This window comes from Apteryx mantelli, chromosome 6 (assembly GCF_036417845.1).
Source record: "Apteryx mantelli isolate bAptMan1 chromosome 6, bAptMan1.hap1, whole genome shotgun sequence".
Lineage (NCBI taxonomy): Eukaryota > Metazoa > Chordata > Aves > Apterygiformes > Apterygidae > Apteryx > Apteryx mantelli.
In genome coordinates, this window is record NC_089983.1 from 15,579,528 (window position 1) to 15,605,690 (window position 26,163).

Below are 26,163 nucleotides of genomic sequence, written 5' to 3' on the forward strand. Positions count from 1 at the left end.
AAAATGTCGAATCTCCCTCTTTAAATATAAGCTTAGAGCTGTCAAGCTTTAGCAAGAATTATAGACCCCTGTCTACTCTTTTCCACACTCACATTTAAATTTCATAGTTCAGTCTAGTCCCTGATGTTAAGTGCCAGTTTGGGGGATTTGCGCACGTGTATTGTTAAGAAACAATTTACCCACTGCAATGTGTTCCAGGAGCTTTGGGTAAATGTGGCCCTCTTGGCTATTCCCCTGTGTAAAGAGAATGAAAACATCCTTTTTTTTCTTTAAACTTAATTTTTATCTAAAGTAAATGTGTGCATGAATTTCAGCTTTGCGGAGTGTCTTTCCTGTCCTTTGGCTATTTTGGCTCTCACTCCTATGGTACATATATCATGGCAGAAAGGTATGTCTGATTAGCCGAATACCATGTCCTGCGTGTGCGTGTGGCCAGAGCTGCAGCCATTACTGCCTTAGGGACTAAGTGAGGTCTAGTGAAGTCTAAGTCCAGTCTAGTGAAGGTGGAAAGCCTTTCTGTAGAGAAACTGCCTAGTCGTTTGTCCCCTGTATGTTGTCCCTGCCATGCAGAAGGTTTTTATGACTGCTTGATTTTATTCTATTTTAATTAAGAGATGCTGACTGAGCCTGCTCAAATAATGTCACTCACTCAACTTTAGGGTTTTAAAATGTCTTCTGTTCCAAGTATAGCAAGATGCTTCTCCCAGTGAGGACCAGTTGTGCACCAAGGCTGGGAGGTCTGTCCAGTCACTCCTGAATTCTTAGTGAGTAAAGAACAATCTTCATTTTATAAAAAACAATAAGACAAAAACCCACACATTTCTTTTTTAATCTCCAAAATTGCAAAATGAATTTTCTTCATATTTAAAAAGTATTTTTTTGTGAGGCCAAATAAGAACATGAGAGCTCAAAAGGAGAGAACTTTTGAGAAAGTAAGCAGTAGTGGAAATTAGACTGGAAAGGGAGGAAAACCTGAAGTTGGATATAAGCTTTCCTGGCGTGAAAGCTGTTAATGCGACTGTCTCTGATCATGTGGATTTCACAGAGTACATAATTGATTCTGTCCCTGAGAACGCAACTGAGTTCTGTTCACTCCAAGCATCTGAAGGGTTTATATGTCTTTCTTAATGATGTTTGTCTTCTGTCTCATTCCTTTCATCATCTCTGATGTTATGAGTCAGGAAGAGATCTGTACTTATCTCCAAGAGGGATTGCACAATTGACTGGGGTATTCCGGTAGATTTGCATCTGCCTCTTGAGGCGCCCACAGAAGGTTAGTACTTAAATAGCAGGACAGACATCTGTCACAGTAGTTTGACAGGGAGGGAGATATTATTATACCAGATGAGACCATCAGTCCATCTAAACCAGCACTTTCTGTGTTCCTGTAAGACAGTTCTGAGTAATGTTTGTCCTGCTTCTCCTTTTCCATTTTACATGACCAGTATTTATACATTAAACCACGGTGGTCACTAAAGTATCTTCTGTGTAACACCTTTCTCCGCCATGTGGACCTGGCATGTCCTGTTTACAAGTGATGTTAACATGGTTATGAAGTACTGAGTTCATACTACTGTGGGCCCTCTTTATCCTCTACGGTAGCCCCAAAATAATCTAAAAATAAGATGGGCTAAATTCTTCTGACAAGCAGTTTTGGCAGCAATGAAGGTTCAGGGTCAGCCCACTGGAAGACTATGGCTTACTATGTTTAAGTGGAAGTGACAGAAAACACATTAGCATCTCTGTGCCCCAAGGGACAAATTGGATTTAGTCTTTAGGAAGAGACCAGGGGAGGCTCAGCTGCACAAAGATAAAGAATTTTAGTTCACTCTACTCGCTTCACCTGGCACTGATGCTGATCAAAGATCCACTTTTAATGATGGTTCTTCCAAATACAAAAATAGTGACTTGTGCGTTGGTGGGAACTGAAATTTTCAACACAACCAAAAACAGACAATTGCCTTTCCTGTCTATTTTCCATTAGGCTTGGATAAAGGCCTTTGCTACCCACAGCCAGCAGGCAAACAATTTCTGAATATGGTCTATAGCTATTTTGAGGTCATTAGCCCTGCTGCAGAAGTCGAGTCAAAGAAAGGTCTTAAAAATTACAATTTATTATCAGGTCTGCCCCTCCAGTCAACCTGCATTTTCTCCAGTCCTGACCGTAAGAATAAATGGCCCAGCCAGAGATCAGACAGTAAGTGAAGTCAATGAACGACTTTGGGTAAATATGAAGATTAGATGTTGAATGAAAATGAGACTCCTCAGACCAGCCCCTTGCACTGAAGTGGTTAAGTGGGCTGTGATTAAAAGAAATAAGTAATTATCCTAATTATAGATGAAAAGATACAGAATTACCACTTTAAAAGCACCTCCTGTGCTCTGGAGTGGTTCTGTTATTTGCAAAGTGGTAGCTTATAATTATGTAGCATGAGCGAGAGGGCACTCTCTTGGTGTACTGCAGCAGCCCTGCCTCCCTGAGACGGAGGGTGGTGTCGAGTTGGGGAGCGCTTCTTCCCCCAAGCAGAGCCCCAAGGTTCGAGCCTTGCTCCAGTGAGCAGGATGGTGCTAAGCCACCAGAAATGGTGGATTCTTTGTGGCCCAAGGTTAGCGCAAGGCATGCGAAACTTCACAAGCAGAGCGCTCTCTGTGCTGACCCGAGCTAGCTCTGTTTGGCCATTACCACTGCTAGTAATGGCTTTTATGATCACCAGGTTTTAAATAATAAATAAAACAAAGCAGCAAGCTCTGAAGCCGTTGTGCTGGAGCACAATCCTGGGGTGGTGACATCCTGTCACAATTGAAACATGGCAATTCTGCAGGCAAGTAACGAATTACAAAATGTTCCTTTACCAGCCTCTTCCTACTCCGTTGGGGGCAACGAGCCTGTGTATGCCTGGGGGACTGAAAAGCTCGGGACTTGCTGGGTCCTGGGTGCTGAAGGGTCCCCTATGTCACCGTTGCGGTGCAGCACAAGGAGACATGTTAAGTTCTTGCTCTCCCTGCGATACCCATTCTTGTGTGCACTAAGGAATTTGGTTTCCAGTGCTGTCAGTCAGTTCAGTGCCGTTCATAAGCCCGAAATACCCCACAGGCTGTTTGTCAGAATGTTTCTATTAACAACTCAGTGAAAATAAAGGGTGAGGGGAAGGGAAGGTGGAGAAATAAATCTTTTTTTAAATCTCTTGAGCTGGTTTTATTTCAAATGGAAAGTTGCATGCGGACCACCCCAAGCTATTGTGCTGTGGACTGCGTCAGCTATTTGACTGTGCAAGGAAGATTTGGGTAGAGGTTAAGAGCATCACACAGGGGAAGAGTGCTTTGGATTGCTTTTGTGCTGTATCCAGGAAGTTTCTAGCTCAGTATGAAGTTGAAATACATTGACACACGTGGTAATCATTATAAGAGAAAGGAGCATCGAAATATGACAATTTGCTGCTCTCATTCTGGCGATTATGTCGGTCTCTGACCATCTTGTAGAGGTAGTGACATGTTGGAGGGGGTTGTAGGCCGGTGAAGGACAGACAGCATCCTGGCGTGCTGCTCACTGGCCTTGGGCGCAGTACCTGTTGTCCAGACGCTGACACCTAGCCTCCGCTGACGTGTCGCATGGCTTTGGGAGGGGGCTGTGAAACACGGAGGGGCTGTGTTGTGCTTTGGCTTGCAAGAGCTCTTTGAGCAAAGAGCTGGAGAATCATATGACCAAGCAGCATGACACGGGGGGCAAGAGGGAACGTTTCCAAGTCTACTGCTGTGGCCGCACCGCTGATGGGAGGTGGGTAACAGCCTTCTGGAGCAGCTTTTGCTCACCTAGCCCAGGCATCACTAGCAGAGGAGGTTTGTCAGCAGGACTTGAACACAGACGGCACAAGCTCATGGAGCCCTTTCTTCCCTGCTTACGTTCCTGCTGCTCTGCCTTCACAGCTGCTGTGTCCGATATATTCAGGTACCAGCCAGCTCCTGCCTTTATGGATGCTGTAAAGGCGTCTCCAGTTGAGTGGAGCAATAGTAAAGATGGGAGGGACAAGAGTAAGACTGTAATGGGGAAGGAACAGGAAAAATGGAGGATGCACATCAAGAGAGCCATGTCTCAAGAAGATCTGGGGCAGAACATCGGTGTCGCAGCAACTTTGTGGTTCCTGCATGCCTTTTTTCTCAGAGCATTGCCGGGGCAGCTGGCCTTTCTCCCCAGTGCCAGTCTCCATCGCAGCCTTCCTGCAGGACTGCCTCTGTCCGGGCCCCACAGCGCCCCACCAATTCCTAGTTTGTGAAGAACAACAGGGAATCTGATATGGGTAGTGGTGCTAGAGAAGGGGAGAGTCTGAGGAGTTGAGTAATGCACATTTTTTCCATCCAGCGTAACTGTTAATGGTAACTTTTTATTATTGAAGTGGTTGAAGTGACTAGAATCTGGTTTGTTTATTGGGAATATATGCAGGGCTGCATAGTCTAATATGGTGGAGAAAGGAAACTGATAATAAGGGAAAAATACACCTATGGAAGCAAGTCAGGTGATGTCTCCGTGTTATTGTAATTCCAAGTAGCACTGCAGAGATTAACAGCTTGGCAGCCTTTGCATCTTCAACTTTATTTTTATAGGGGTTTATAACTTGGCACTGAAGTCAGGAGTGGGTGGAAACTTGGCAAATGTGGTTCAGCCCAGAAAGTTAATTTTATTTATATTTATTTCTCACCAAGTTTTCAAAAACACTTGGTTACTGTTTTTGTGTTCTAACAAGTAGTAATTTGCTGGTTTCAGTGACTTATTCTCTGTGAATTTCTTAAACTACAAAATAGTTCAGAGATTATTTCAGCTCTCCTGAAACTCCTGGTGTAAGGCCTCTAGATTTCCAGGGGTGCAAGTGAAGACTGAAAGTATCTGTTATTGTATTTGCTTTTAGCATAATACTCTAATTATTTCAAGTATACTGCACAACTTCTTTATTTTATTTGTGTCAGATTAATTCCTGATTGTTGAGTAGCTCCTGCACCTTTGGAGTAATTACATTTGGTTTTGCTGGCAATTGGGTGAGTTTAACAGCATTGCTCAGGTGGAGGCCTCCCGCCGAGGGGCTGGGGCGGCCGGCTCGGGCACGGCGCTGGGAAGAGCACGTCGCCGGCTGCCGTCTCGCCCTCCCCGTGGCCGTGCGGGCCCTTGAATAGCGTGGCAGCTCCGTCCCTGCCATTAACACCACTCATGTTTCATAGCACAGATTGATTTCATGTCTGTCCTAAAGCCAGAGAACGGCCCTTTCGGGGAGGCCCGTTGATAGGGGTTTTCAGCAAATTGAAATATGGTGCTATCTGCTGAGCAGGCTGCGAGTCGTGTGTCAGAAAGGGCCGTTTGTTTGCAGTAGTGTTTGTGTATTGCGTGAGATGGGTCAAAACTATGTCGTTGAAGCACACTGCGCAAGTAAACACCGTGGAAAATTAGTAGGGTTGAAACTTTGGCTTTTGTGGAAAAATAGCAATTTTAAGAAATGTTTAATTTTTATTTAGAAGGTTTTAAATTTTTTATTTTTATTTTAAAAGGTTTCGGTTTAGCTTTTTAAAAGCAATTATTTTATTGAAGGCTAAAGATTTTCTGGATTATTTTTCTTCCAAAGAACAGGAAGAGGGAATTAAAATTTCATACAAAAAATAAGAATTTTCATAAAAAGAAAAAAAATCCTGGGCACTATTCACCTACATGTAGACTTCAGTACTCATTTGATGTTGTGCAGCGACAGCTGTAAAGCAGCTGTGTGTGCTTGTGGGTGTTCAGGCCACGGCGCTCTCCCCAGTGAGAATTCAGCCCTCGTCTTCTGGGATTAGCTGTGAAGGTGAAAAGAGCTCTCTGCTCTATTGAGAAGGAAACAGAGAAGGTCCTCAGTAAACTGTCGTCCTGAGTATTAGCTGTGTAAAGCTTCAAAGTTTTATACAGATTAAGTTTTAAAAAAGGGTTCAAAGCCTTGTACAGTTGTTAATCATTACACGAGTTGTCATAGTATTATGACATTCATAAAATAAATCCTAGCTTGTTCTCTGCTGAAAACAAGGGTGGGATGAGGCAGTAGTCTCCTAGTTGCGAGATACTGGGTCCCCCAACACTTTCTGTCAGATCCCTGTGTCACTGCCTGCCAAGTGCATGTCGCAAAGCTCGTGGAATCTGCAACCTCGTCTACAGCGACTTCTGCTTACTTACAGTTATCTAAGTGATAGTTTTATTTCTGTACTTTTTAAACTTCATTTCCTGTTTCAAATATTACTTTTGCAGGAAATGTAGTTTTGTAGTATGTTTACTTACTTTTGCACTTACATGAAAAGATACTGTGGCATTGCTGATGTAAGATACTCAAAAGGGACAACATGTATCTACATATGTAATTACAGGATATATATTTGGTTTGTAGAGTTTCATTTCTTACAGGATGTTGTCACTTAAGAGTCATGGGTCTTTGTTGTGCTAAACAAAGGTTTTTGGAAGAGTGTGAAGCCATGAAAAAAGGGCACCATAAATCAGTGAATAGGATGTTGTCAAAATCTGTATTCTGTAAAGTTGATATGACAGACTCATAGTGGTGAGGCTTTGGATATTAATGGAAAGGTGAGGTGAAGGCACAGAACGCAAGAGCATTGTATCCTTCCCCCTGCCCACCTTACCTCCTCCCCCTCCTACCCTCCCCCCCCCCAAAAAAAAGAAAAAAAAAGAAAAACCATTGCTCTAAAATCTTTTCATGTGTGAATTGGGGGCAGACATGGTTTTGTAGCATGCTTCACACAAGGGGCTTGATTCTGCTGTAGAGCGTTCAGGTGAATTGATGTTACCAAATAACTTTATCCACACAGAATGCAGGGTAGTTTATGTGGGAAAAAGATATAGTTGCTGAGTTTGTAATGAGAAGTTGATCCATGAGCTGCACAAGGAAGGATCTAGTTTCCATTGGATTTGTTTGGATACTAATTTGGGTTTCTTTCCCATTCACCTCCTTTTGAGAGTTCATTCAGTTTGACAGCAGGTTCAAAAGTTAGCGACAGTATGAGCAGAAATGTCTGAGCTTGTTACTTTAGGAAATGAGGCTGGAGAGGGAACCTGCTACCTGTTTGATAAGGAGGCTTCCTACGCAGTGGGCGAAACCTGTGCAAAAGACTGTTGATTACTTGTTCTTCCTCTGTGCTGCTTTTGCTTATGTTTTTTGTGGAGCTCTTACGCAAGTGCAGATTTGCAAACTAAAGTGGGTGTGCTGTTGTGTACAGTCACCTGCAGTAATCCTTAGGCTAACAGCCCTCTTGTAAGTGCAGACTGAAATGACAGCAAACTAATTTTTCTCTTTTAACAGTGGAAAGAGTGGAAAGAGAAAACCTTTCAGACTATTGTGTTCTTGGTCAACGTCCCATGCACTTACCAAATATCAACCAGCTGGCAACCTTGGGAAAAACTAGCGAACAATCTCCTCATGGCCAAATTCACCACAGCACTCCAATCCGAAACCAAGTGCCAACGATGCAGACAATGATAAACCCGGGGCTCCTGTCTCCTCAGCTCAGTCCGCAACTGGTAAGGCAGCAGATAGCGATGGCCCATCTGATAAACCAACAGATTGCCGTCAGCCGGCTATTGGCTCACCAGCACCCTCAAGCTATCAACCAACAGTTCTTGAATCATCCACCCATCCCTCGAGCTGTCAAACCGGAGCCATCGAATTCATCGGTGGAAGTGTCTCCAGATATTTACCAGCAAGTTAGAGATGAGCTGAAGAGAGCCAGTGTGTCTCAAGCTGTCTTTGCAAGAGTAGCATTCAACCGCACACAGGTATTGATTTCTATTCTATAACCAAGCAGAGCTGAGGGGGCAAAGTTGTGACTCTTATGGGCTCTATGGTTGTTGCAGATCAAGGCAGGAGATGGGCCATGGAAATAGGTCAGATCACCCTCCCTTTCTTTCTCCCAGTCTCTTTGTTTGAATTGAACAAGACAGTTTCTTCCTGGGACAGCAGTTTGTTTGCATTTGGTCACCCCAGTGCTGTTACCTGAGCTTTGTTCTCTAGAGGTAGTTCTGCTTGTGTGAGCTCTTCCCTCAGTTCCTCTTCCTGGCTATAAACTTCCACGTCTGCTCCTACCTCATGGCCGGGAAGAGGTGACAAGAGACTGGGGGAGTCAGAGGGGTCTTTGGGCTTCTGCCACTTCCTCAGTTCCTTCCATGCTATCTACTGTTGATGCCAAGGCTGGTGCCAGAGGCTACTGCCCCAAGAAGCGCATAAGAAAAGTGTCCATAGACTGAAAGACTGTCTTGGTGCCAGCTGACTGTGTAAGAATTGACTGACTGCTGGAAAGGTGTCTGCCATTTGCAGCAGATCATGTTTGCTTTCATACATTTGACAGAGTTTTTCTCACTCAAATAATGAAATTGCGATGTTGAAATAATCAAAAGATAGTATCAGCTTCAGTCTAGCACCTGGATACCCAGGTGAGCGCATGTTCAGAAAGGGAGGCCGTTTACATTTATCCTGCTGCCAGATACCATTCAAAGCATACAAAGCATGATCTCTAGTCCATGGTACTCTGTAATAAGGCTAAAGGAGTGGAAAGTGGTTTCATATTTAAATATTGCTACAAATTTCTTTTGTGCAGTCAGAGTTGATCTTTGAGGTAAGCTTTACCAACAAGAAAAAACAAGGGCCACGTGCGTATATGTCTCCTGCAGGTCTGTCCCTTGCTCCATACAGTGCTTTTGCCTGTTCTCCTGGATTAATGATTTTCTTTGGCACTACCATTTTGGAAATGCCATGTTATGAGGGAACTAATTAAAGTATGGAGCACATTTTTATTACTTCCCTTCTTCCATTAAATTCATAAGATGGCTGCACTCAGAAAAAACATTCATTTTCAATCAACATGACTTCGAGTTCTGGGGTTAGCCTTGAGGATATCAAATGAAAACTACATAGGAATGTATGAGTATTTCCTCTTTAAAATGCTGCTTTTAATTTGGAAAAGCTTTTCATCCCTCTGGGATCATAACCTGTTGTATATAAAGCCTGCTATAATCAAGGTAGATGGTATTGACAGAATGACATATTCTGAACTTGAGCAGGAGGTCAGCAGTAATGTTGCCGGTGAGGGTTCTGCCACTGTCACTGAACATAAAGCCCTGCTTTAGCCAGATTGGAGAGCTGGGTTGGTAGTACTCAAGTCTGCTAATAAACCAAAAGCTGATCCCTAAATGAAAAAGCTGTCTTACAACTTGTATGTTAAATCGACAGTTCTGCTATAGCATTTAAAAGGAGGCAAGGTTTTGATTCTGCAGATCTAGGAAAATCCAAGCCTTGCATATCACTGACTGAGCTGCATATCGCCTGTGCAGGACGGCAGTGAAAAGGCAGGCATACGAGGGAGACCACTCGGGCCTTTCTCTAGCAGCAACACAGCATTGCTCTGTGTGTGGTGTTTAACAGCATCCACGATAGAGATTGTTCCACATTCTCGATAGATAATCCAAAATCTGGACTAAATCAGCTGCAGTATGTTTCTTTACTTTCCTGTGGTGTTCTGGCATAGCTCCCGTGGTTTTAGGACACTGAACAGGGCTTTGAGTGAAATGTGCTTTCTTCCCAACTTCAGTGGCTCCTGGCAGAGTGACTGTGGGCCAGTCACACCTGACAGCATTTGCAACCCCCCATATGACTTAGGACACCAAGTTTCACTGAATTCCAGGTTCTTCAAAGAGTAATGTGCACCAAAACTGACATCTTGGCTGAGCTATCTCTCCAAAAGCATTCATCATTCAAACCAGCTTTCACATCTCTTTGATCATCTCTGCATTCCAGTTCTGTAGAAAAGAGGGCAAATACAGCTACGATTTTATTCAAGATACAGAAAACTGTTTCTGAACCTTTTTAATACTGAATGTTTAAACACTTGAAAATCTACGTGTTAACGAAATACATTGGTACAGTAGCATGGAAGATAATTGCTACAATGTCCTGTTGTGGGCACATTTCTTGTGTACCTAACCTGATAGTAGAGTAGATTTGTTCTTAGAGTAACAATTTCAAATATTACCCCTCTGTTGAGAGTAGACCAGAGACCAGAGGCTGAATCCCGTCTTCTTGGAAGCCAGCTGGGTCTGCATAGAGTGTAATTCAGAAGCTCTCCAGGACACACTCTGAGTTTCAGACCTCTTATCTGGGAAATGGCATAATGCTATCCAGCTGCCTTAGATTTCACCGTCAATGCCTGAGACTCCAGCCGAGTATCCATCTCCTTCTCCTGCATGCTTCCCTGGAGAAATGCCAAATCTATTTTAGTCATATGTGTTCTGCCTGCAGACATCCTCAAGAGTGATGGAGGCAGTGGCAGCTGAAAGAAAAGTTTGGTGGCTTCAGACTGAAATTTTGATGGTTTCTCAGGACATGCCCACACTGCACAGTATAGGGTGAGACAGTAACCTCCAAAATAGCACTGACCAAGCCGGTGGCAGGCGGTTATCTTTTGTAGCCCTGTGGAGAGCACTGTACTGCTTCTTGGATGGCGCTGTGCTTTCCCATGCATGTACTGGCTCAGATTGAGCCCACCGATCAGGAGCACGGAGCTAAGCTGCACTGGATGGACATGCTGAGGTAATGTCCTTCAAGAAGGTGTCAGGCACCTTTAGTGGGCAGGACTTCACCTGGAAATGTGATGCAATGATCCGTCCTCAGACAATTTTACACTAGAGTTCAGTGTACAAAATGAAGTCTGTAGTTCAGGGTAGTAATATCACCTACTTTGTCAGTCCTCCTGTCCTTCTACTGATATGTATCTTAGGTGGCACTAACTTTTCTAGCTTTTCGTTAAAAAAAACCCTTCCCTATTTTTGATTGCCTCATGATAAAATATCAGACAAATGTAATTTTATACAAAAGAAAAGAAATAATCTACTTTTAGCTTTCCATCATAAGTGATGTCAGGTACTGTACAGTCCATGACAGTGATACCAGAACAAGCAAGTCTTTAACATCTGTAAAAGATTAATGGCATCTCAGAGCTGCATTCCATTAGACTACAGGGCCTTAATATGGATTTTATGTACAGTGCATCATTTCCCTAGGAGCCATCAGTGTAGCAAAAGAATGTAGGTACATATTTATGCCTTGCTCTCCTCAGTTTTTAATTCCAAAATTAATTTCATATCAGTCTCCCTTTGGGTCAGAGACTGTTGTCCCAAGTAATAATAAGAGGTGCTTGGATACAGTCAGCCTTGCACTGCACAGCAGAAGATGTGGGATGTTCCCAAAAGTCCACAGTGGAGAAGCAACATAAAAAGCACCTGAAGTGGAGTCTGAAGTCTGCTCTCACCTCCTTGCATTTCCCCTGCTGCCTCCCGAGGATCCTGTCCCCAGGAAGTGCGGAGACACTTGCATTTCTGTCTGAAAATGTTTGGGTTTGTTGCATTTTGCAGGAAGTGCCAACCTCAAAAACTAGAGGTCTGTTATTTCTCATGATGGTACCAAATAATAGATGCTGCATGCCAGCCAGCTAATAATTGTATTAATCACTGCATTATGGGCCACTGCTTAATCTTTCTTCATGGTAGCTGTGTAGTGCACATTAGCCTATAATTAAGTATAGCTTCATGAAATATGTACTGTGAGGCTTGTTTAATAGATAAACTATTCTCTAATTTATTTTAAAGTCCAATGACCTACATACTCAATGCTGAAAACCCCCCTCTTACAAACATTATTTCTCCCCTGAGACCTTCCATCTGAGCAAATCTGTTAAATGAAGTAGAGGAAGCTTTGATCCAAACTAGGCTAAATCCGTCGGAACAAATGGCCGACACGTATGCATGCGTGTGTGTGTGGGAAGGGGGATGCAGGAAGGGAGCAGGGTCAGAAGAAGGAGAGATGAAGTTGCGTGATATGTGAAACATCTGCATCTTCCTCTAAAAGCTGGAATTTCATAGCGTAAGACAGCAATATTTGCTTATGCCTGTGGTTGCACTGTTTGTGTGTGAAACAAATCGGTTCAGGGCTCCTACCGATGTACCCCTCTGCAATGGTGACTGACTAAATACTGACAGGCGGTTTGGTACCAGCTCTGCAGCAGGAGCGCTGCACAGTGTATTTGGCTTGAGCTACTTTTAAACGGAAAGTCCCAGAATGAACATTTTAAGGTTTGTTTGAAACTGGGCTGCCTTGGCTGCAGTGACCATGAGATGGTGGAGTTCAGGATCCTGCGAGGAGGCAGCAGGGCACCAAGTAGGATCGCAACCCTGGACTTCAGGAGAGCAAACTTTGGCTTCTTCAGGGACCTACTTGGAGGAATCCCATGGGTGAGGGCCCTAGAAGGAAGGAGTGTTCAAGAGAGTTGGTTAATATTCAAACATCACTTCCTCCAGGCTCAAGAGCGGTGCATCCCTATGAGTAGGAAGTCAAGCAAAGGAGGCAGGAGACCTGCATGGATGAGCAAGGAGCTCCTGGCAAAACTCAACCAGAAGAAGGAAGTCTACAGAAAGTGGAAAGGGGGACAGGCCACTTGGGAGGAATATAGGAATGTTGTCAGAGTATGCAGGGATGCAACGAGGAAGGCTAAGGCCCGTTTGGAATTAAATCTGGCTAGAGATGTCAAGGACAGCAAGAAGGGCTTCTTCAAATACATCAGCAGTAAGAGGAAGACTAGGGAAAATGTGGGCCCTTTGCTGAATGGGGTGGGTGCCCTGGTGACGAAGGATGCAGAGAAGGCAGAGTTACTGAATGCCTTCTTTGCTTCAGTCTTTACTGGTCAGGCCAGCCCTCAGGAACCCCAGACCCTGGAGGCAAGAGAGAAAGTCTGGAGAGAGGAAGACTTTCCCTTGGTGGAGGAGGAGTGGGTTAGAGATCATTTAAGCAAACTTGACACCCACAAATCCATGGGCCCTGATGGGATGCACCCATGAGTGCTGAGGGAGCTGGCGGACATTATTGCTAAGCCAGTCTCCATCATCTTTGAAAGGTCATGGAGAACAGGAGAGGTGCCCGAGGACTGGAAGAAAGCCAATGTCACCGCAGTCTTCAAAAAGGGCAAGAAGGAGGACCCAGGGAACTACAGGCCAGTCAGCCTCACCTCCATCCCTGGAAAGGTGATGGAGCAGCTCATCCTGGAAGCCATCTCCACGCATGTGGAGGACAAGAAGGTGATCAGGAGTAGTCAGCATGGCTTCACCAAGGGGAAATCATGCCTAACCAATCTGATAGCCTTCTATGATGGAATGACTGGCTGGGTAGATGAGGGGAGAGCAGTGGATGCTGTCTACCTAGACTTCAGCAAGGCTTTTGACACTGTCTCCCATAGCATCCTCATAGACAAGCTCAGGAAGTGTGGGTTAGATGAGTGGACAGTGAGGTGGATTGAGAACTGGCTGAATGGCAGAGCTCAGAGAGTTGTGATCAGTGGCACAGAGTCTAGTTGGAGGCCTGTAGCTAGCGGTGTCCCCCAGGGGTCAGTACTGGGTCCAGTCTTGTTCAACTTCTTCATCAAGGACCTGGATGAAGGCACAGAGTGCACCCTCAGCAAGTTTGCTGATGATACAAAACTGGGAGGAGTGGCTGATACGCCAGAGGGCTGTGCTGCCATTCAGAGAGATCTGGACAGGCTGGAGAGGTGGGCAGAGAGGAACCTCATGAAGTTCAACAGGGGGAAGTGCAGGGTCCTGCACCTAGGGAGGAATAACCCCCTGCACCAGTCCAGGTTGGGGGTTGACCTGCTGGAAAGCAGCTCTGCTGAGAAGGACCTGGGAGTGCTGGTGAACACCAAGTTAAGCATGAGGCAGCAATGTGCCCTTGTGGCCAAGATGGCCAACGGTATCGTGGGGTGCATCAGGAAGAGTGTTGCCAGCAGGTCGAGGGAGGTGATTCTCCCCCTCTACTCAGCCCTGGTGAGGCCCCATCTGGAGTACTGCGTCCAGTTCTGGGCTCCCCAGTACAAGAGGGATGTGGCACTACTGGAGCAAGTCCAGCGAAGGGCCACAAAGATGATTAGGGGACTGGAGCATCTCTCTTATGAGGAAAGGCTGAGAGAGCTGGGCCTGTTTAGCTTGGAGAAGAGAAGGCTGAGAGGAGATCTTATCAACGTGTACAAGTATCTGAAGGGAGGGTGTCGAGAGGATGGGACCAGACTCTTTTCAGTGGTGCCGAGCGACAGGACGCGAGGCAACGGGCACAAACTGAAACACAGACACTTCCATCTGAACATGAGGAAAAACTTCTTCACAGTGAGGGTGACAGAGCACTGGAAGAGGTTGCCCAGAGAGGTTGTGGAGTCTCCTTCTCTGGAGATATTCAAAACGCGCCTGGATGCAATCCTGTGCAATGTGCTCTAGGTGCCCCTGCTTGAGCAGGGGGGTTGGACTAGATGATCTCCAGAGGTCCCTTCCAACCTCAGCGATTCTGTGATTCTGTGGGTTTCAAAAACCCTCAAAGTGTATTTGAGACTGATTTTTAGTAAAGGCCTTGGGCTAACCTCTGTGCCTCCTTTTTATTTTATGAGAATCAGAATCACAGTTTTAATTCTCCTTGCTGCAGAATCCAAATGCTTGTTATTCAGCAAACAGGACAGCTAGAAGAGAGTTTTTAGACCCATGGAGAGAATATAGTTATTGATGCCGTTTCCAACAAGTAAGAAATTCCTGTATAACCTTCAAAATACTTAATATAGTTGATCACCCCATCATATTTGTCTAAGCCTGTGTTACAGCAGTGGGGAGAATGGAGTTTGCCCATTGGAAAGGCACCTCTGGGGCTTGCTGTAACCTCCCTTTCTCTTGTGGATGCTGGCAGTGCTGCAGTTTTTAACTGCAGCTGTGGTCCTCTTTTGAGGACTTCACTGAGTTGCTATTAAAATTTGTCAGTAAGGTTGTGACACTTTTATCAGAGCACTGTAGCCAGAGGACTGGAAGTGGGGCCATTCCACTGTGTTCCGGTAGCCGTGCTAGGAAGTGTTAGGATGCCGGCAGAGAGACAGAACACAAGGGATGTCTATATGCCCAGCCCTACGCTTAGCTGGCCACCGTTGCCCTCCCGCCAAGGTAACCTGGTGGCCCACTGGCTCGGATAGGCAAAGATGAAGGGTGGATCCAGGCAGTGGGGAAAGCTTGCTCTGACTAAGGCATTCAGCAATGTTGCTGTGGCAAGAGGTTCAGTTCCTCACTCTTGTAGTTGCATAGTTTCTGTGTGCTCCAGTTCTTCATGGCTGAGATTCTCGGCCTTGGTTCCCTTTTGTGGCTCTGCTGGCCTGCAACCCATAAATTGGAAATTTGTGGGCTCCCTGATGTATTTTGTTTGCAGACAGTTTGTTCCCTTTGTTGGGACGGTTGCTGTGAACTAACGGCTCGCTCCTGGAAAGCTAGGCATCCTCGTCTGGCTTTGTGTCTTAAAAACTGCATGCAAAAGTGTGCCTGGGTTTGAATGAAAGGTAGAGACCCTTTGAATGGAAGGCAGAGAATTGCATGAGGCCTGTCAAAGACTGGAGAGTTACATGGTCATACCTGTTATCTTTGCTTTAAAATGAAGAGCTTCTTCATAAAGCATGCTACATGCAGCCAAGCTGTAAGGAAAAGTTATTAGAACAGGTGTTTGTGTAAGCTTTGCTTTCTCTAAGACTTCAGCACTTTTTGGCTATATAAAGCCATTCAAATCCTGGGAGATAAGCAAGGAAAAGTCTAATTCATACTGTAAATCCACTGTTTCTTCACTTATCAGAAATGATGGTTCAAATAGAGCACTGGACTGAGTGGCTGGAATCAGGAATAACTTCCAGGTGTGGACCAACTAGAACATAGGTGCAGGGGAGACGACCAGTAGACTCTTCAAAAGCATGAGCTCTCTTTGGGTTGGCCGGCAGAGCTATTGCAAAATGGGAGGCATGACAAGAGGGCTGCTGGCCTAAGCTGGTCCTAAGACTATGGATTTCCTCCTGGAGGAGGATGCACACATGAGTTTTGGCCATCCTCATGGCAGAGAGTGCTTGTACCTTCTCCATCTTGCACTATAATGTTTCCGACTACAGCATGCAGGTTGCAACCAAAACGGTATAGTAACCAAAGCTTGCTGTATCACAGGTTGTAATGTGTTGAGAAACAGGCAGGTAGGATGGTAACAGCAGTAAGAAAGGACTATTTTAAAGGAAATGCTTGAACATGATCTCTTGGATTTACCTTGCCCTTCTCTGGAAAGTTTTCTAGCAAATCTGGAGCTGCTGAAGTGATCCATAATCTTCAGAATCCCTAGCTGTAAAGCAGGTCATTTGAATCCTGTTTTGTGTAACCAAATTGAACTTACTCTCCCTTTGCTGCTCTTTGCTACAGAGGAAACAGAGGTGCGGTCAGGAAGTTTGGCCAGGCTGTTCATAGGAGTCCAGGCAGTCCGAATCACCAGAGCAGTCACTGCCTTTCTCCCCCTTGGGAGTGCCCAGAGTGGACTGAAAAGTCTATAGACTGAATGAATGTTTTCTGTTTATATCTTTTTTTTTTAAAGCACCTTTTTTTTTGCCAATGTTTTGACATAGTAGCCAAAACTAGTAAAATGTTTGGGCGAGTGGCCAGTGCTTGTTTTACTGAACAGCCTCAGAAACTGGAAATATCCGTGAACCTGAGGCTTTTTGAATGAAACAGTTGTGGTGCCAGATACAAAGAGAGCTGGGGGAAAAAAACCAGGCATGTTCAGGCTGCTTTATAACTGTCTCTTCCCGAAGAAAACTCCTCCCTCCCCCTTTTAGAAGCTCTGTAGCACTGAGTGAGGAGAACTGGCTTTCCAGCACGTGGATATGAAGGCAGTGCTTACCCAGCTGGGCTCCTGCCTGCTTGGCTGCTGCCTAACTGTGGCTTTTGGGGAAAAAGGAAGTTACAGCCCAGGGAGGATGAAATCCTGCTTCACCAGCCTCGGATGTAGTGCAGTTTGTGAAGGAAATAAAACAGGCTGGTCTGCCTTGTTTGAGGGATGCTGCCGTGCCCTGGGGGAAGGATGACAGGAGTGGGTTGAGGCGCAGGGGTACATAGAATCGTTTCTGGATGGTGCCTTGGCTTCTGGCATGACTCTGGGCTGGTCCAGGCTCCCACATCTAGGAACGGGGGGCTGACGCTTCCCGAGCTCTCCATGGTGTCGCGGGTCAGTTATGCGGGGTCTGGGGCCCTGAGAGGGCAGAAGGAGCGTGGTCGGCAAGGAAGCTCCAAGGAACGGCTTTGGGGGAAGGCAAGGAGTGCAGTGGGTGGTGACACTTCATTTGCTTTCTCTCTGCTTTCTTTGGCAAAATTCCCCCAAACTGAAGTGGGTGCAGAACTGGATCCATTAACAGGCCTTTTCAGATTATAAACATGTTTTGTGTAGATAACTCTTATACTTTTACCTGCTTGTGAGACAAATCCTGGACAGAATTCCTTTTGCGAATAATTTCCCCTGTGCCTTAAGTGAGAGGAAGGCAAGCGGCTTTAATCCTCTGCCTAGTGTCTAGTGAGACATTCATACTGCATTCATCGCTATGGTGTCTGCACCATTGTGCACAGACTTTCAATTAGCAAGGGTTCTGGTTTTGTTTTTTGGGGGATTTTTTGTTGTTTTTTTTTTCCCCATAGAAAACTCTCTCTTATTGCATGAAACCCTTTCATGCTGCCTGCTTGTTTTATTCTTGTGTGTAATGTGGCACAAGCAGCGTTCTGTTGTACTCACAGGAAAGAAGGCAGTCTGTAAGGGAAGTGCTTAATTTAATAAATTGCAGATTTTTGGTACATGGGATATTTGTTCCAACAGTGGGTTTTGCACTGCCCAAAATTTCAGTTTCAATTAACTTAATTGTATTCAATAGGCTGAATGAAAAGATCTTAAGTAGCATGTGAGTCAGGCATTCAGAATGTGTGTTTGTAGGAGGCGGCTGCTGCCTGCTCAGCTGATGCACAGGGGAGCTGAGCCGTGCACACGGATGCACAGATACACAGAGCGGGCACGAGCTGTGCGTCTTGCTCGTTTCCTGGCATATTTCAGTGTAAAGGTTTGACATGCATGTCAGATGAATGGTGGCACTTGGTGGTTGCAGGTGGTCGGTCTTTCTGTGCCTCCTTTTCCCCATGCATCCACATTCTGCTCCACATGCACATCCTGTCTTCCTTAATAAGAAGAGATACCATAATAAAAAAGAGGCTTTATTAAACTAATGTGATAAAGGCATTTTCTTTGAGGATTTAAGCACTTCATTTTTAATAATAAAAATCAAATTGTCATTGTTGCACCCTGTATAAGTTTTATTCAAATCAGCCTCTAAATGCTTCATGCCTAAGCAGCTCTCTCCTGAGATGTATGTATTTTAGCATTAGTTAAATGAGTTTAAGAACGAAGCTCATACTCCAGCTGTAGGCAGTGAATCTAGGGATCAGGAGTTTTTAATTTGAGTGAGAGACTGATATGTTCAGCTGCTCTGAAAGGAACTAGGAAACAACTGGTCTCCCATTTACACTGATGTGAAACCAGTTTAAGTCCTCTGGGTTCTGAAGTTCATATGAACTGACAGCAACGTGGCATCAGAAGTTTTGCCCGTTGAGACAGAAAGAGTTGTTCGGGGAGCAGGATGAAAACACAGTTCTGCATAATGGAAACTGTGACTGGATGAATGTTAAGGTGCTTGGTTTGGCTATCCACACAAAAATTTCCACTGATTATCTAAACCAATTTTGCTCAGCAAAATTGAACCGGATACATTGCCAAGATAGGCATTGCTAAGAGATTTCCAACACTTCTGCTTCATATCCTAGCTAGAATTAGGAAGAGATGCAAGGAAAGGAAAGCAATGAACATCTGAAAATGAGCTTGAGTCCTAAGAATCTTGCAAGTATCTCGTATATGGATTCTTGCTGAGTGCTGTATATATAGGGGCAAAGAGAAGTCTTTTTAAAGTTATTGAATGCATCTTGTTCAGGCCAGAAGACAATATTGAGGATGTTAAAATTGGGACCCAGATTAAATGTAGGGAGGAGTACAGATGTCAGGTGAAGGCCTGCCTTGGCATGAGAAAAAATACAGCAGGTAGAATTGCTTTATTTCCTTGAAGAGCTGGAAGTTAGTGCTTCTGCTGCAAAGCTTCACTGGCTGACCTTTTGGGTTGCAAGGAACAGTCAATTTTAAATTAAAGCAATTATTTTGGCCTGACAAAATCAAGTTTGCTGTTGTATGCTGAAGGTAAGATTTCAGTGTAGTTCATTACGAATGAGCAGCTAACCAGTGGTTCCCTACCTGCTACCTTCCTGTGCTGGAAATAGGCCCTCCATGCTGGATGGGGATGCTGAGGAGGGATAGGTTTACATCACTGGTCTTTGAGATTTTGAATCTGAATAAATACCCACATTTCCTGATTCTGATCTGACTCTCATCTATACCTGATGGGAAGCAGAACAGTTTGTCTCTTGAGACTGTGAATTATGAGTACTTCTATTTGGGCTTTAAGTACTACAGGAGCAATATTTTTCTAGTATTTCAGCATTTTCTCTGTTGCTTTTGGCAACAGCTGAATTATGGAGAGGCACAAATAAACCGAAAGTATGAAAGTATGAAAAAAGTATTTATACTCTTTTAGTTCTTCATATATATGTAACCTCCTTGTATAGAACATAAAAACTGAGGTTTAGCAAATTAGTTGGGTTTATTCAAGTTTTTGCTTCGGCCAGTGTTTTGATTGTCCAAAAGCCTGCTTTGAACCTTTTTAACCTTAGAAGGTTCTGCCTGTTCCCGTAGAGGCATTGCTCTGGTCTGTACCGGAGGAGCTCAGCTCTGATCTCGATCACTGAACTTGGAAGCATGTGAGGTCCTGGTCAGTGCTCACAAGAGGTCTCCTGCTGCCTGATGTCCCTCATCGTCCTCTGTCCCCAGTACATCAGAGTCTGGGCTGCACTCCAGCATGACCTCCTCACCTCAATCCAGATTGCTTTTGAAACGCTTTGGTTGCAAAACTGTCCTTCTTTCAGTCACTGGCGCGGTCTGCTGCCCCCTAAGATCTCCCTTACAAGCCTGATCCAAAACCCTTTGGGAAGAAGACAGAAAGGCTTCGCTTGCCTTCTGTGGGCTTTGGGTCAAGCCTTTGTGCTGGCCTCAAGGCTTAGTTAGTAGGTCCTTTGGATTTAGGTGCCAGTCTGAGTAACATTTGCTCTACATTGTAGTGTATCATCTTTCAGAAGTTGCTTTAAAAGGTTCCTTGCCCTTGAGGTTTGGTTTGTTTGTCCTGGAAATCCTGTAGGTAATAAAGAAGTGAGTTCACAAACGGGGTTCACAGAACAAGTGCAAAGCAAACCCCCAAGACAGTGGCTTTGTTTGCTGGCTTGTTTTTGAAGGACTAGATTACAGCTAGCTTGAAAAAAACGCTGTCAAAATTCCTCCTACTTTAAATAGCCTCCAAAGACTTTTTTATTTTGATTGAACATGTGCTCCTTTCTCCACCTCTGGTTATTATTATTATTATTTTTTAAGTCTATTATGGATGCAGCGTGTAATTCAAGAAATGGAGCAAGTTCCAAGTGTAAACTGAACTGCCTGAGCAGAGCCCTCGGCTCCTGGCTGTGCACACCTAGCTTGTCAGCAGGGCCCACGTTACCATTAAACTTTTCATCAGCTGCCTCTTCAGTAACTGGCTTAAAAATGATGCACAAGAGTGGAAAAAGAAACAAAAATATTATCAAGCTACTTATCCTAAAATGTGTTCAGTACAGATGATCTGTTTGGTCATTTAAAATCAGTTTGAGACTCTCTAGTCCCTGAGGATCTTCTTTTAGGTTTGCAGAGTTAGTTACTCTGCAAACTGCCAATTTTTTTTTAAATATGTGAGATGTATGTAAGTTGGAATGAGCTAATTTAGCCAATGGAATTTTATAACAAATGTATGAATGCTGTGGGTTTTCTTCCCTCACCCCCTCCAGCAGAAACATAATTTGCAGAAATGAAAACAGTCCTTGGCTGGCTTTAGGGTTTTCTCAAAAATAGAAACAGTAGGGATTGTCTGGCTGGGCCAGTTTCCTCGCTACACACCTGGTGTATATCACTTTAAAAAATAAATTATGCCTCATTAAATTACAATTAAATGAAATCATGATCATTTGTTTTTCTGGAAGGAAGATGTTTTGCATATTGAAAGCCTAATTTGTTGCAGGTGACAAAAAGGCTGAACAGATTATTTAATATCACTTTATTTTTTATAATGTTGCTCACTGGTTAGTTTGTGTATACTTCAGTAGCTCAGAATTATATTATTGTAAATGTTACTGCTCTCCAGATCCTTTATTTTATTGTGCTATCCTGTCACTCGGCTATCTTGCCACTGCTGTTTACCAGTGCTGTTGGTTGCAGGAGGACACGAGATTTTTCCCTCTGAGTCAGTTTTCTCGTTATCTGTCCTGCTGTTTACACGGCTCTTAGGCTGCCGGGGTGCTCGGTCTTGTGCAGGAGCCGCAGCATACCGCTCTCTGCAGCAGGCTTTCGGCTTGCTTATCCCTGGCTGGAGCAGGAGGTCTGTGGGGCTGACCTGCTGCCTGAGGGCCCCCGCTGCCCCGCGGGGGTACTGGTGTGGCCGTATCGAGTCGCTTTTTCCTGTTGCAGGCTCCCTCGGCTGCTTGTGAAGCTGTTGTCCCGTTGCTGCTGCTCATAGCCCAGCCCGCTGAACCGGCGTGGCTTACCGTAACGCGCCGCGTTGTGCAGCGCGGCGGTGCAGCCGCGAGGGGAAATGCCGCTGCGTCCCTGCTGCGGAGCTGAGACCCGCAGAGGAGGAAGGGGCAGACCGCTCGGGTCCAAAACCGCTGTTTCTATCCCACCACAAGCCATTCCTGTTCATTAATCAGTGCCTTCGAGCACAGGGGTTGGATATCTCGGGCTGGGCCGTGGGATTGTACCCCTTCGTGCCACGGCCAAGCTGCTTGTACCTGGGAGCCCCCCGTTTACATACGGAGTCAGTGACCGCACTGAAAAGTAATTGCTGGCGTGCTTTCACATATATTTCTGCTCTCCATTTTGGAAATTAGACCATAAATTTAGCCAAGTTGAGATGGGGGGAGAAAAAGCTGTCTTAGAGTCAACTCCAGTAGCCTTCAGGTTCCTTTTTGTCAATGCAAACCCATGATTTGTTTTGGAAGTCATATTTTTCTTTAAAAAATCCCTTAAAAGAACCAGAAAATTAAGAATTTGGAGAATCTGTGGAACTGATACTTCATTTTTTATTGCCTTTGGAGAATATTCCATTGACTTCAAGAGAAGATTATAATAGGGATATGCTGTATCGATCTTGGAAAGGTTGAAGTACAAGCGATGGGTTCAGGCTTCTGTGCTGTCCTTCTTTAGTTAACGTCCCTCAGCCTGTGAGTCTGGCAAACTCTGGAAAGCTTTCCAAAATGTCCCCAGCTTCTCTGCGGTGTGGTAAACCGAGGAATAAGCCAGGTACAAGCATGTGCTTCTGCCCTCATGCAGAAGGAGGCAGCAGGAAGCACGGGGCTGTCCAGGCTCGGGCGCCCTTCAGACCTTTCACCGCGTGGGCCTGTTTCACTGGCCTCCTCTTCTCCCAGAGCTCTTCCCTCCCGCTGCTGCTCGCGCGCCCCCCTGCAGCTCCGCCCCGCTTCCAGGCCTTCTGGTAACCACTGACAATCACACAAACATATAATTGGGAGTCTCTTAGCTTGGTCCTGTGGATTACAGGCTGAGAACAAGGAGCTGTACGCTACCTGCCTTCAGGGGCCACCAGTTGTCTATGGAGCTTCTTTTGAGCGCTTACGGCATAAACACTGCCAACGTAGAGCTCTCATGTATGTGTTTTAATGTATGTGTTTAGTAGCAGATAGCAGATGAAGTCAGATACAGATATGTTGTTTGCCAGTCTGTTGTTTTTGTTAGGCTGTTTGGTAAATAAGATCAATAAATACTAAAAATGTTTGCATTTGGTCATTGGTCAACTGTCCCGCCAATGTTTTAGTAAGGCTTGTTGGGAGACTCTCTGATATGGAAGAAATAAGCTAAGACTAAATATTTAAGGGTTTTGACTATGTGGTTGTTTTCTAAGTAATATTTTCTTACAAGTAAGGAGTAAGGCTTGACTGTAGTTGTAACGCAGCTTGCCTTGGTCGTGACTGTAAAGTAACTGTGCAAAATGTTCATGTCACGAGCTGGCACCGAATGGCGCGTGGGCCACGGCAGGGTCCCTTGCCCCGGCAGGCCGAGCGCTGGCGCTCCGCTCACGGTGCGTTCGGGCAAGCTTCCCGGGCCCAGGAGCCGCCGAGCCGGCTGCCGCTCTGCGCAGCGTTCGTGGCGGAGAACGTGCACTGCGGCGTGGCAGGCAGAAACACCGAGGGACCTGACTGCTCTGGGCAATACACAGGCAGAGCAGCCTTTTAAAGCACCGACCCTCCGGCTGCCGTGCCCTGCGGTGTGTTGCATATAGTCTGGGTGGGCCGAAATGATCCCTTTCTGCTTCTTTGTACACCAGTACATTTAAACGTACGTTGTTCAGGAAGCTCCCGTTACCACCTTGTGGAGCAACATGCGCGTTTGTAAAGGGGCAGATGCAGGGTGGTTCCTCAGAGCAGCTGGTGAATGCGCTGTACTCTCGTGATCACTGCGGGCCCTGATCCTGGTTTTACAAGGTGCCTTTGACTGCTGTGCCACTGTGGAACCGTCACGTGCTTACACTTACGCACGAGTTTAATCCCATCGTTTGATGTAAGCCTCTCAATACCATTTTCACTGGTGTTTTGGAAGTGCCCTTGGCTGTGCTGGTTGCCTCCTGGCATAATGGCTTTTCTAAAAACTGGATGAGCATAGTGTTCATTTGTTGTCACAGTGTGAGACCTGTGGTATTTTTAATGAGACATGAATGGGTTAAATCCCTAAAAGTAGATTCTAAGGCTTTATGATTTGCTGCAGTTTTCTCCTCTCAGAAATGACTGTCCAAACCAAAATGAACGGACTGTAACATCAAAACATAGTGAAACGTTCTTTCTTTATAAACCTCTTGCGCTGTTTAAATGTCGAAACTAAATTTACCAACCTTGGCAGATTTGTCGAAGAAGAACAGGACTGCCAAGTGTTCCCAGCTTCAAGTAAAGAGAGAGCGAGAGAGAGAGGGAGATCTAACAGCTCCTAAAATATTTGCAGCAAACACCTGGTGGTAACTGCAGTTTCTTCTCCCCAGTGCACCTACCTTCATATCCAGTGTCGCCATGCTCAGATGGTTATTACAGTGCCAGAATAGGACAGTCCCAAAATAGACCCCAGCCCCCAGAAGACAAACACTTTCTTACAAAATATACCCTCTGGGAAAGCCCATGAGATTCTGATGTCAGTTCTCAGTATTGCAACCCAGCTGGTTACACCAAACAAATGAAAAAAAACCAACAACACATGACTTTTTTTTTTTTTTAATTTTTTGAACCAGGGCTTGCTGTCGGAGATCCTGCGTAAGGAAGAAGACCCTAGGACAGCTTCGCAATCCCTCCTGGTAAACTTAAGGGCAATGCAGAATTTCCTCAACCTGCCTGACTCAGAGCGGGATCGTATATATCAGGACGAGAGAGAGAGAAGTATGAACCCCAATGTGAGCATGGTGTCTTCAGCAGCCAGCAGCCCGAGCTCCTCCAGAACCCCCCAGGTAAGATGCAATCCCTCTTTACCTGTTGTCATGACATCCTGTGGATTAGTGTGGGTAAAGGGTTCTTCTCGGCACTTCCCTCTCTGCTGCTCTTCTTGCCTGGATGTGTTGTGGAAATTCTTCTGTAAGATTTTGGAGTGGCTGTTAAGAGGTGTTTGGGGAATTTCAACAAGACATCGTGACGACTCTAGCTTTGACCAATACCATAAATGCAGAAAAGAATGCTTGTGACAGTACGTGAAAGAATGCACGTGGGCTGCACACGCAGGCTGGTGATATATGCCTGTTATATGGCTGTTACCAGATGTATCATGGAAAGACCATTTACATAACTTTTTGTCTCAAGCAGTCTGTGTCCATTACATTCCGTAAAACACCGAGAAAATTTCTGGGCAGATGAAGGTGTTCACATATGTTGCAGTAAAAAGCATGTGGTGAACAGGAGTCCAAAGTGAATTAGAAATCAGGGTGCTCTGTTTTGTGCCTAGGAAATCACAGTCCTTGATTTAAAGGTTTACATTAGTAATTATTTGAAGTACAGAAAGTAGAGATGGGCAGGGTGTTGAGAAGGAAGATGATGGTTTACAGTTCCAAACCAGCTGTCATCTCATTGACTTAACTGCATGTGTTTATTAACATGCTGTTGCCACCCACGTCCCTGGATAGGTTGTTCCTTTGCACTAAGAGAGAACATCCACACACTACGCTGTTATGGTGTGTTCCCCCTTTTACCAGGCTGAATGCAGTCCCAGATGTGTACTCTGAAAAAAGAGAGAGGGTGCTTGCACAGAGGTTATGGTCAACTCTTGTCATGACATTTCCCTAACTCGAGTTTGAAATTTCTAACTGCCCAGACCCGAGAGCTCAGTTCTAGCACTTTGCTTGGTACTGAGCTTCCTCAGTAAGTGGGCCTGTATAACTCTCCTGCTTTGGTGCCTTCACAGTCTTGTAGCCTACAAAGCCTCTGAGCGCTAGCTTGGGCTGTGCATGTGTTAGCTGTGCTTATAATAGTACTGAGCACTTTTCATATTGAATTCTGTAGCCACAGCTGCTAAAAATAAATAAGCGTCTTGGGGGGGATAGTTTTAAATGCAAAGTGATTATCCTTAAGGAAGGTGTGTTGGTTTTGTAGAAACTATTGAGCTTGCTTAGTTTAATGCTGGCATTTGTGTATGCTTCACGACTATACATGATGTAAAAAATTGTTTTCACTGAAGGCTGTTTTCTAGTGTTTCTTGCCAACCCAAAATTGACACTGAGTTATTATTACATATGAAACTCATTGTTGTGTAGCTCTTATCTTTTTTAGTTACCTTTCCATGGAAATATAAATTTTATAAAAAGAACTATTTTGAGTAGTGTAGCCATATTTTCTGCATTTATATTAATTCATGAAAGGATTATCTTATTCATACTGATATTTAGCATGATAGATTTCACAACTAGAATCAAGTAACAGAAGGAAATGGAGTAGTTAGATGCAGTGCAGTGAGAGTAAGAGTCTGATCTGTTGCTCCATCTCTTTCCTCTGTTCAAATAAGACATTTTTCCCATATCCTAGCCTGCAGC

The 26,163-nt window shown here is 44.9% G+C and overlaps 1 protein-coding gene across 1 annotated transcript in view; it reads left to right on the forward strand.

Annotated features, from left to right (window-relative positions):
* SATB2 (SATB homeobox 2) overlaps window positions 1-26,163 on the forward strand; it is a 137,234-nt gene that overhangs the window by 72,447 nt on the left and 38,624 nt on the right. Inside the window, exons 7-8 of the mRNA XM_067298507.1 lie at window positions 7,320-7,792; window positions 24,382-24,594. Of these exons, the coding sequence (XP_067154608.1) occupies window positions 7,320-7,792; window positions 24,382-24,594 (686 nt within the window). The remainder of the gene's footprint in view (window positions 1-7,319; window positions 7,793-24,381; window positions 24,595-26,163) is intronic.